Source organism: Lutjanus erythropterus, chromosome 17 (genome assembly GCF_056507025.1).
Source record: "Lutjanus erythropterus isolate fLutEry1 chromosome 17, fLutEry1.hap2, whole genome shotgun sequence".
In the NCBI taxonomy this organism is placed as follows: Eukaryota; Metazoa; Chordata; class Actinopteri; order Lutjaniformes; family Lutjanidae; genus Lutjanus; species Lutjanus erythropterus.
Genome location: NC_139333.1, coordinates 4,107,325 through 4,119,675, shown reverse-complemented (window position 1 = coordinate 4,119,675; position 12,351 = coordinate 4,107,325). Strand labels below are relative to the sequence as shown.

Sequence of the window (12,351 nt, the reverse complement as noted above, 5' to 3'; positions counted from 1 at the left end):
TGAAGACAGTTGAGCTGTTCCCTGATTCAGACATTGCTAAAACTTTAATTTCCTTTGTTTGCCAGTTTTGACTTGAAATAGGTCTTAAATTGCATTTATAATGGTCTGTAAAAGGCAGACTGCCTTTAATTTGTCAAAATCTCACTTGTTTGACAGTTGAATGGAAACATGCTGTAACTAAGAAGGTAGCTGCAGCATCCACTGGGCATTCTGGTGCCAAGGCTGCGCATGGAGTGGGTTAACACTCAGAAAACACCATGCTCACTAATATCCTACAGCAGTGCTTCAGTGTTGTTTCCTTCTCAAAACCTGACTCAACGTTCACACAGCAGGCTGAGGATCTCCTCCTCCTTCTCTGGATACGACGCCATCAGCATTCCTACAGAACCAGAGACATATTTGTTAGCCTGTGTGTGTGTGTGTGTGTGTGTGTGTGTGTGTGTGTGTGTGTGTGTGGGTGGATGAGTGGGGGGTACATGGCTTAATGAGATGTTGCAGATGTCTGTCTCAGCTGAATGGATGAATCTGTTTTTGAGTGTTGCCTGTGGCTTTACACGAGTGTTTGTGCTTTGATTTCCTAGGTTGCTGCTCAAAGCTGGTATTGACATCAACAGAGACACCAAAGCAGGGACATCTCTGCACGAGGCTGCCCTCTATGGCAAAACTGAAGTCGTGCGGCTGCTGCTTGATGTAAGAGAAGATTATATCAATATTATGTCAGTTCAGCTAATGTGGGATTTGCAGGCTGACACTGATGTTTTTGTATTGAGGGGACAATTCACCCCAAAAGCAAAGATTCATATTTTTCCTCTACTCTGCAGTGCTATTTATCCATGTAGATAGTTTTGGTGAGAGTTGCCAAGGTTTATAATCAAACCACTAACTGTATAAAGATGGACGATGGGTCTCCACTTGCTCCTCACAGAAAGAGTCATAATCCTATGAGGAGTGAACCTTGTTCACAGTTTGACATGTCCTGTCAACAGTTTTACAAGTGTCTCTTTTATACTGGTGGCTTACGGGGAAAAATGCATTTTTGGGCCACAGGGGAATTTTTTTGTGGCCACTGGGAAAAACTGGAGGCATTGTCCCCTATTGTCAACACTTCAGAAAAGATTTATCCCCCAGATCAAAGCACATCCTGGATACTGGACTATGGACTATGGACTATGTGCTGGTGATGTCATTTGGAGCCTGAGTTTGCGCAGTAGCCCACACACCCAAGAGCAGATCTCAGCTGTCAATTATGATGTGATTTGAGCAAACATCAGCATGATAAGAACTACCTAAAATGACAGAAACCACGTTTAGGTAAAATTTATTTGACATTTACTTTGATTTTTAGTTTGGCCCATCTGTTAACATGGAGAAGGTGGGAATTAAGACCCATACTGCAGCCAGCCAACAGTGGGTAATCGAGATGTTTTGGTTCTCATGTCACCCATCTTTATACACATATGTCAAGGGTGTGAATGCACCCAAGATGCATTACGTATGCAAATGAGCTCTTATGTTGTCCATATTGATATATGACAGTGAGTGGAACGAAAAATGCATTCAGAATGCTCAACAGAAATGTCTCTTTCTAGAAATTATGACACCATCTACTCATGGATGGGAGGCTTGTGCTTGTGACAGAGTGGGATGTAAACATTGATGGCATCCTCGGCTGAGCTGTAACTGCTCGTCCATGAATAGATGCACGGTTAGAAAGTTCCTACATGAAACCTTTCGCAACTAGGTCTGTGGATTATCTTGAGTAACCGGTCATGATTTCAGGTAAGAGACATTGCTTCAAATGCAGTGACATCTCATTCCATCATATTTAGGAGGAGGCAGACATCTCTATGATAGATATCTCTAAAACTCAGAAACTCACACCAAAACTGGATAAATATCACTACAAACCAGAGGGACAAAAGTAGTAAGAGTCAGTTGTTGTAAAAAGACTATTTAAAACAAACAGGAATTCACACTACAATTCCAGTGTTATTCTTTAATAAAGGAAGGAGGTATTTGAGGGAGGTTTTGTTTTAAAAGTGCATCTCACCCTCAGATTACACAGCGTGTGTGTGTGTGTGTGTGTGTGTGTGTGTCTAGGCGGGCATCAATGTGAACATGCGCAACACATACAACCAGACAGCTCTGGACATCGTCAACCAGTTCACCACCTCCACAGCCAGCAGGGAAATCAAACAGCTGCTGAGAGGTCAGTACCTCTTAAAAAACATTTTTTGATAGTTTATTGATGCTTCTATGAAATGTGGATTTTTGGTGGAGACTGCTGCAGGGAGACCGTGGGGGAGAGGCTGCTAAAAGGCAAAGATAGGTCAGAATAGAAATCAATGGAGTAAAAAAAAGAGCCATTTGTGCCTCCTGATGATGTGTCTTTATCTTTCCGTCTGTCCGTGCAGAGGCATCGAGCTCTTTCCAGGTCAGAGCGGTGAAGGACTACTGGAACCTCCACGACCCCACAGCGCTGAACCTCCGGGCTGGAGAACTTATTATGGTACTTGTTTTTGTCTCTTTAGTGATTGTCCACTACAGTAAGTCATAGGTTCATTCAGCAGTACTCTTGTTTTTGCTCGAGTTGTAGTGCCTCAGCAGACTTGTGGTACTTCTGCTGAACTCCTGCTTTATATCTTCCTGCTAAATTATTAGCAGTGGCTCCAGTAACAACTTTACTTTTCTTTTTACCCTTTGTTAGCTTAGTTGTCTTTAGAAAGACTTGGACTTTTTAAAAACACTTGGGAAGTGGATGAATCATCTTTCTATCATGTCTAACAGAGGCTAACTTCAACCAATCAGATCAAACTCGGGAGAAGCGGCCGGGAGAAGAGCGAAAACATCTTTTCCATTGAGAAAAGCCTTCAGTGCCGGTCTTTATTTTTCTTTCAATGAAGAAATTCTCTCCAGTTCTGATATTGCTGATGTTATCACAGTATCTATGCTAACCTCTATAGGAGCTGCCATTGTTAGTTTGAGACGAATCGCTTCCATGGACGCATCTCGCTGTCGTCACCTAAAGTCATGCCTGTAGCTACCAGTAGTCCCTCTTAGGTCACTGACTATATGTACCACTTCTGGAACTTGAAGCCCAGCAAGATCAATTTTCGCGTGATCTCACAAATTCAGCTTTAATCCAACTTTAAAGACACAATGTGTGGAATTTTAATGTAATTTTTCAAATGATTCAGATGGCATCAGTTTTCCCGGTGAAATCATCACCATACTGACATTAGAAGAGGTCACTCAGTCGAGTGCAGATCTCCGCCAGGCAACAGGTGGTGAAGCGTCCACTTAAATGCCGCCACAACTGCCAGGTGCAACCAGCAGAGATTTGCAAAGTTGTGAATTGAGTTTTTCCAACAAGTAACCAGAATCATTTTTAAAAAATGGTCTCACTACAATGAAATTGCTACTTTGGGGATTAACTAACATTATCCGTACTTAAATAACACCTTTAAATTAATTTATAATTTATACTAGTCTTTTAATTTTACTTGTTTACGTTTGCCCTCATAGTTGTTTCATTTTTATAATTACTTATTTTTTTCTATGGAAGTTGGTGGCAGTAATGCACAACTTTACAGTTACTTTGGTTTTCCAAGGAAATCGATTTTCTAATTTTTTCTAAGTCAGCTTAATTTATTGGAATTGTTAGCCTCAGTTTTCCATCCAGTCAGACCCAATTTCTGCAGTTCTTATACTGTTTATGGGCTCCAATATACAGAAATATTCAAAAAGAACAGGCAAAAAAATGTTTATACTGCATCAAAAAACTGTTCGGGTCTTGCCTAAAACTTAATGGGAATAGCATTAAAATGGGCCCGTTTGTAAAGGGGGAAGAGTCGTATGTGTCCATAGAACCCATTTTCATTCAGATATCTTGAGGTTAGAGGTCAGGGAAGCCCCTTGAAAATGGCCATGCTGTTTTTTTCCTTGCCACTTAACATTATTTAGCCCCACTCACGCTGCACACACTTTTATTACTCAACAAATGATCTCCCATCCAGGATTACACCTAGTGGAGATAATAAATGTGTCTTGCATGTAAATACAAAGAACGATAAAAGTAATAGATTTAAAGAACACATTATATAATCTCAATCAGTAAAATTGGAAACAACAAAGAATAATTGTTTTATCACTAGATTCCATCTTCACCTCATCGTCATCTCCTTTACCTTCAGCTCACTTTATAAAACTGTATGTATGCCTGGTCTAAGAAGTGCTGAGTATTGGTACTTAATACCTTTTATGGTATTGATTGAAATAACCCAGTACCAAGTAGTTTAAAAATTTCTCCAGTCAAATGATACCTGCATTCAATCCTTTTGGTTCCTAGACCTGGAAAAAAAAAAAACACTATTTATATGGTTTTGCTCATAGCCGTCATCTCCATAAGCATTCTTCATGAAGAAGAACCTTTAAAAAAAGGTATTGAATAAAGTATCCACTGGTATCAGTATCACTTTAAGGGTACTGGTATTGTAATTTTTTTATGATACCCAGCCCTAGTCTTAAGCATGTGTGAGGTTTATACATCCTCACTACACGTCCGTCTTTTATAAATCAAAGTTTATGTGTGAAAAATTAATTATACTTATTATTGTTGAAACATCTGTGAGATGGATGAGTTACAGATGTTAAAAATCCTCCAGCAACACTTCAAGTTTAGATCAAATGAAAAATGCCATTTTTACCCATTTAGATCACATGCCTGATCAATCAGTATCAATCAATATATGCCAAAAAATAATCCAGTTTCTTTGTATTCAAAATATATCAAAATCTAATCATGTTTTCCGTCTGTAAAACAAAATATGACGATGTTCTCACTTAAGCTTGAATCAACCAATTTCAACCAACAATACCATGACATCCACCCATCAATCAATCTTCAACTTTTCGCAGCACAGAGCTAAGATTTAGTAGTTAACTAACTAGCAACAGGATGTGCTTGGTTATGATGCCTGCTTATCCTGTTTCAGTTGGAAATACCAGTCCTTGCAGGATTTCGGGATTGTTGTGGCCTAAAATGCCTGATTTACGGCAGCTTTTCTAAAACAAATTGGCCATATAGGGGTCTCCTGTAGACTAAAATGAATTAATAGCATACTGTATGTATTATTGACATGATATCAGTATTTCTTTTTTAAATAGCATTGTTATTGTTTAAACCAGTGTGTCACGAAAGCCCTGATACAGAAGCTACTGCTGGTGTGTGCTGCTTTTTAGGATTCAGTTGAAAATCTCATTTAATTCACACATTCTTCTTGCTGCACCTTTCCCAAGTGAAGGCTTGTTGTGTTCTGTTAATGTTTGGTGCCATGCAGGAGTTTGATGTACCATGTTATATTTCCATAGAATGGAGCTGCTGTAAAATGGATTCAGCTGAAATGATTTTTCTACCTGCTGGCAGCTGCCTCTCTGCCTCTTCATGTTTCAGGGGAATCACAGCAGCAGTGTAAGGATTATGTGATGAAGACTTCTGTGAGTGAAGTCTTGTTGTTAGGATTTGCGTGGGATGTTGCTGGGTAATTTACTGTACCCTGAGCAGGAGACCACAGCAGAGAAACAGGCACAAACTTGCTGCTGTCACTCTCTCATTACCGACTTGTTTGCTCGTCCCCCACCTCACACACAAACACTGTTTGCACTAATTCATGTTTGTGCACATTTGCGTGTGTTGATGTGTACTTTGATATCTTTCTACGATATATTGTGACGTCCCCGACTCCTGTATGAACTCGAATGTTGTTGTGTGGTATCCCGTCAGATGGCAGAGGTGTTTGTTTTTGTCCTCTGCGGGCATTTTGTTAACACTCACAATGAATAGACTGTGTTTCCAGATCATTGGCTCACTCATTATGGGCTTAAAAGCATGCCTGGAGGAGTCACACACATGACATGCATACTTAGACTTGATGTACACTTGACAGGGGAGAATGTTAGGAAAGCAAACCCTGCAAAGGTCCACATTTTTTACCTGTTTTTCCCCACTAAAATCACACCTCTCAGTCTTCACATGATTGAATCGTTTGTTAATGATTGTTTATGTTCCATAGTCTGCTCTAATGTGATTGTGAAGTGTTGCGAGGGTAATGCATGTTTGCAGTGACGCAAACAACTTAGCTGAAGCGTGCTCCTGATTTGTTGGTGTCAGGTCATGGAGCAGCACTCAGACGGCCGCTGGAAAGGTCACATCCATGACACCCAGCGGGGGATGGACCGGGTGGGCTTCTTCCCCCCTTCTGTGGTGGAGGTCCTAAGCAGACGACCAGGTAAATGAACAAGCGGCATGCACACAACATCTACATAAACTCAAACATGCACTCTGTGGTGAAAAGTAGCCCATTACATTTTCACAGGTTCTGCAAACTTGAGATAGTTCCAGGGCTGTTTCTTGCTATATGCTGACTATGTGCATACAGCCCCCAAAGCCACTAGGTGGGCCCCAAGCAGTGTAATGTAAGCCCAGAGATAAGGAGGGGAGCTCAGTCACACATCATGTCACTACGTCAGTATGTGAGAAAGCTAGTAGCTAGCTATTGCCATTATTTTTTGTAGTCTTAAGTAACGCAAATTAGTTAAGTTGGAAAATGTTTGGAAAATTTGTTACTAACATTTGAATAAACATTTTAAGGAAAGTACAGCATCTGACTCAATTGTGCACATACAGCAGATTTCAAAATGCGGATTCTGTAAGGTAAATTTGAAGGGGTCGACTGAAAATGTTTGATATGAATTTGAGAGTACTACAGATTCCACCACTATAGTTTCACAAAATAGGGGCCCTCAAACAACATTTTGCATAGGGCCCCCAAAAAGCTAGAAACCGTCCTGGATACTGTGAAAAATGTGAGTATGTTCTTTTTCTGATCCTTTTTTCTCAGCTACATTTTAGGTGGAAGTGTTGTGCTTTTCACTCCACTACATTTATATGACAGCTATAAAAATAAAATTATGGGTCTTGTAAAGCATGACACATTGTTATAGATTAAACTGCCCAACAGTATATAAAGTTGAGAGAGAAAGTTCATTTTTGACCTTGAAAATAGCAGTGTGAACCCATCATTTAATCAGTCAGTAGATGGATTCATAGATGGAGCCAAATCCATCTGCTGATGACCATGAGATGCGGTTGAAAGCTCAAGTAAATAGCTAGTAAGTAGGCCTAAAGTAGTTAAGGGGCTTCACAGCATAATGACTCATTGTACTTATCTTTCTGTAATGTTGAATGCACAGAGGTACTTATCCATAGCCAGAGTATTACCTACAGTAGCTGGTGGTCAACACGCCCCAGTTTGGAGAAGCAGCAGGAGAACCAATGTAGGAAGCTAAGCAATGAACTGCTGTGGACAAGGTCAGTAGCAACACACATTTTAGACACCTAGAAAAATCAATATCAGTTTAATCGAACACTATATTTAGAATCTTTTCACTGCTTTACTTACCATCAGACAGAGTTTTCTGACAGGAAACTGATGTTATATAAGCTAAATATCACTCTCTCCAAAGCAACCAGACTCTAGTGGCAAAATCAGTAATTTTGTCTCACAGAAAATGGAAGTTGATGGTCTACAGCTGCCTCAGTTGTATAGTTTGTGTTTGTTTCTGTCCAGCTCATTTAAAAGGTTAGTTTGGCTTCACCAGAGTCACACAATAACACAAACAAACTAACAGACTGAAGCCGTGGTGGACCAACAACTGCAAGCAGAGTGAAATAACTGATGACTTAAAATAATCTCTCCAATGGAGTCTTGTTAAGTGAGAGATCGATATTTTGCTCATATAATCACGGTTTCCCGTCACAAAATGCTGTCTGACAGCAAGGTAAATGGTGAAAATATTCTAAATATAGTGTACATTTAAACTGGTGGCTAAAATTCATTTTGCTGCTGACCCTGTCCACAGCAGGACATTGCTGGAAACTGTGTATAAACTCAATGCACAGAGGGTGGTAGATGGGATTAGGGAGTCCACCAAGAATAAATGTTTACTATATCATACCCTGACTATGTTAACTTTGTTCCAGGGCCAGATTAGACCTCGCTGACTGGGGGGCTTGAGCTTACAGAGTGGTGTTAAAAGGGCTAACTTAACCCAGGGCAATGGTTATATTTGGGCTAAGAATATATCTCGACACTTGTACACAAGCAGGATCAGTCCTGCTGGCATGCTTGATCACTGGAGGGTTCAACGAGCTTGTAAATCATCTGATTTAATCCCTGCGAATAAAAGGAATATGATCCCTATGCTTGTTTTGAAGCTGCAAAGCCATTGACATTCAAACAGCGGGACGAGCGCAGTGAGCGGTCCAATAACACACACACACACACACACACTCACAAACTAAAACATTTCAAGTCTAGGTCCTCAACAAGCCAGGCAACACACACACACACACACACACACACACACACACACACACACACACACACTAATGTAGATACTCACACACAGAGACACACATTAATAGGATTACTATGGCCAGATTGCAAAGTGTCAGCTCAGTGCTAAAGCCCTCACAGTCTATGCCGGGATATTGTGTGTGTGTGTGTGTGTGTGTGTGTGTGTGTGTGTGTGTGTGTGTGTGTGTGTGTGTGTGTGTTTCTGCTCATGCTTGAGGGAGAGCAGACAAGAGAAAGAGAGTTTGACTTAAAGTCGGTGACAGGCTCTTTGCTTATGAGGCAAACTCAGCAATGTGTGTGTGTGTGTGTGTGTGTGTGTGTGTGTGTGTGTGTGTGTGTGTGTGTGTGTGTGTGTGTGTGTGTGTGTGTGTGCTTGAGCTCTGTGATAATGTCAATGGTGTCAGCAACCGTGGACCAACAACACACAAAGGAAAAGTAAGCCCTCTCAGCGTCGCCAGTGATCTTACACTCCCATTCAGCAACCTCTTATGTAATACCAGAGGGGATTTACCGTGAATTTGCCCTTTTTTAAGCTGTTGTTCCATATAGTCAATGAACAAGAATACATGATCAAGTTAATAAAGCACTCTTAGAAATAAAGGTTCCGAAAGGGTTCTTCTGAAGGGCTGAGATTCTACCCAGAACCTTTTTTGAAGCAGGGGTTCGTCAAGGGTTCTTTGTAAGACTAAAGGTTCAATTAAAAATCCAAAGCAACCCTTTTGTAAGAAAGAGTTCTTCGAGGATTGTTGAAATTCTTGAAGAACTCTTTTGTCAAGGGTTCATCAAGGGTTCTCTGTACCATTATATAGACAGGTCCTCGGTCGAACCTCCTGGGTGGGTTTTAGACAAAACCCTTGGGATATAGGAGCGTTCTTGGCGGAAATCCCTGGGTGGGTTCTAGATAAAACTCTTCTAACGTAACAAAGTTTTCGGTAGAACTGCCAGGATGGTTTCTTGTTAGCACCCTTAGAGGATGGAAAAGTTCTGGATGCAACAGGTTCATCAAAGGTTCTTTGTAAGATTAAAGGTTTCAATGAGAACCCTTTGTATACAGTGAACCGCTTTTGGAAGACAGGGGTTCTTCAAGATTGTTGAAATATTTGAAGAACTCTTTTGCCACTGGTTTGTCAAGGACTTTTTTGTACCATAATGCAAAAAAAGGTTATTGGTAGAACTTCCTGGGTGGGTTGTAGATAAAACCCTTGGAATATAAAAGGGTTCTCTGTGGAACTGCATGGGTGGATTCTAGATAGATTTCAGAAAGGTGGTTTTGTGGCGGTCTTATAGCCACACCTTTAGTTCAAACTGACAAACACATGCTTGTACATGAAGTTCTTCTTTCCCTCACTCATGCATGCCAGCCTCACACCAACCTGTCTCCCTGACCCTAGGGGGCACTCTCTCCCGCCAAGCCTCCATGCCTTCCCAACGACAACACTTTGCATCCAGAGCTCCTCTGTTAAACCACGGATCCGCCCCTCAGACTGATGACTCTCACACCCATGGCTATGATCCCAAAGGTACATACACACACGCACACTCACCAACTTCCTCCCATCTGTTTGGTTTCTGGTCAACACCTGTGACACTTTCATGACCTCCGAGACAAGGATGGATTACCACAAACAAAACAACTTCATGAAGACATAATGCGACCACAGAGACGCAAAACTACCACAAAGAGACAAGATATGACCACAGAAGACACAGAATGACCACAAAGAGACACGATATGGCCACCAAGAGTCAAAAAATGACAACAAAGATGACACAGCTGCATTGTTTGTAGTCTTTCTGTCTCTCTTAGTATGGCGGTCTTGTTGTCTCAAACTCTATCCAGGTTCTCAATTCAGTTTCAAATTTCCCCTCCTTCTCCTCTCGATCAGTCGTCGTGGTGCTCAGTGTCAGCTTAATAGGTCCTCTCCCTGCTACAGTATGTGGGGTATACAGTGAGTGTGTGTCTAAAGCGTGTGTGTGTTTGTTAGGTGCTCCACCTGACAGTCAGCTCTCAACCCCAGCTAGTCCTGCTAGCCCCACTCAGGACATTTGGGTCCTCAGGAGCTCTCCCACTGGTAAGGGTGTGTGGTCCCAAACCCCTGCCACCCCTCAGCCCCTGTGTGAACCTGTAGACCAGATCCCATCCCAGCCATCCTGATAAACTGTACCTCTTTAAGGAAGCTTATTCCCATCTTTATCCCTTTATATCCCAAAGTCTTGACCTTACCATGCCACCCTGCAAATCCCACGCACCCCCACTGCCACCCACACCCACAGTAATCCAGTACTCATAACCAAAGCTATCTCACAGCAGGATGTACTGGTAAGTGAACAGAGAATTGTGTTTCTTCTGACTGCTGTCTCAGACTTTTGCAGCTTGCTGGTGAAGCTGCCCCCACCCTGAAAGCCTGCACAACAAAAACTTGAAAAACAATTATCTTAACAAGTCATTTCATCTAGTGTTGAGGTGATGAAATTTGTAGTTTTGTTTTTCAAAAGCAAATAGAAAATAGGGCTTTTACACTTAGCCCAGGGCTAAAATCATTCTTAGTAGAACTCTCTTAGTCCCAGGGCAAGGGAGCTGTTAGCCCAAGGCTAAGAAAGCTTTCACAGTGCACAATTCTGGCACATTCCAAAGCAAGCTAACCCTGACTTTAGCCCAGGTTTAGCTGAGGGTTTGCAGGGTTATCCCCTAAACTCACACAGAGCTCAAAGGTATCAAAGGTGTGAAATAAAGCTAAATGCTGTTAAAAAAAATTGTTGCATCTAGGGATGTTTCTGGTGACCTATTTACCCGTCAACTCAACACAAAATTTTAATTTAGACTAGTTGAATAGCCTAACAGTAAGAAAACACTTAGAAAGCAGTTGACTGTATGATTAAACATCACAACTCTCGCTAGTTGGCACCAGAAATACCAGTCAGTTGAACTATGTCAATTTCTTATTCATGTATAATAACAGTTAACTGCTGCCTCTAAGCTGTTACGCAGCCGCCTGCCTCTAGCAGAGGCTGCAGCCCCAGCAGACAGCAGCCCCTCATGCCCAGCATAAATCATGACCTGGATGTTGTTATCAGCAAAGTGGGACAGATGACAATTCGTAAAAAAAACAGCGCAGTTTGGCAGTGTTTTGATCCAGAAAATGAAAACAAGGTTGAACGGAGGCTGTGTCAAAATAGACTCGTACAACCACTTGACTAGAGCAATGTGTAACCACATTCGGCTGAACAATGTTGTTTACCCGCAGACACTGTGATCCAGTTCAGTCTGAAAAGTTGAAGCATTTAGTGAGTTGTTGTCACATTTTGTAGGATAATGTGCAATGCTCATATTGCATGGCACCACACATTTCAGTGACATTTATTATACAATTTGGCTATTGTAGAAGGTGATTAACGTTTTCAGATGGCTCTTAATACAGGCAGTACTTTTTGGACAGTGTTTACCATTGTCAATTAATAGACTGTGACAGATTTAACTTATTGCACACATCCCTCGTCACATCATTTTAAAATTAGTCATTAGCCACATTAGTCACATGTTCCGACAGATATTTAACCCAGGGCTAGTAGAAGTGCAGTTTAAATCAGAAAGCGTAGGTTAACCTTGGGTTGACAAAACCTGTGTACCCAGAAATTTTAGTCCAAGGAACCGTAATCTAAAGACCTACAAAGACTAGTCAAATAAGTCCACTGATGTATGAACAGGTGACGTCTGTTTTTACGTATGACTGCACAACAACAGCGATGTGTACACCTTATCATAGTGCATCGCTGTTACCAATTTTCACTGCATTTTATCCTCAGCTTAACCCTCTATGGTACCATGTTGCCCTCAGGCAACAAACCCATTTTTGCCCTGTCACATCTCCACAATGCATCCCTTTAAATGATGCGATACTTTAAAAAAGAGGTAAAACCAAAGGGGACCATTAAC

General features: G+C 41.3%; 1 protein-coding gene across 1 annotated transcript in view; it reads left to right on the top strand.

Moving 5' to 3' along the window:
- caskin2a (CASK interacting protein 2a) overlaps positions 1 to 12,351 on the top strand; it is a 94,466-nt gene that overhangs the window by 47,177 nt on the left and 34,938 nt on the right. The window contains exons 7-12 of the mRNA XM_084740948.1: positions 582 to 690; positions 2,101 to 2,209; positions 2,415 to 2,509; positions 6,170 to 6,287; positions 9,809 to 9,937; positions 10,403 to 10,489. Coding sequence (XP_084597074.1) covers positions 582 to 690; positions 2,101 to 2,209; positions 2,415 to 2,509; positions 6,170 to 6,287; positions 9,809 to 9,937; positions 10,403 to 10,489 — 647 coding nt within the window. The remainder of the gene's footprint in view (positions 1 to 581; positions 691 to 2,100; positions 2,210 to 2,414; positions 2,510 to 6,169; positions 6,288 to 9,808; positions 9,938 to 10,402; positions 10,490 to 12,351) is intronic.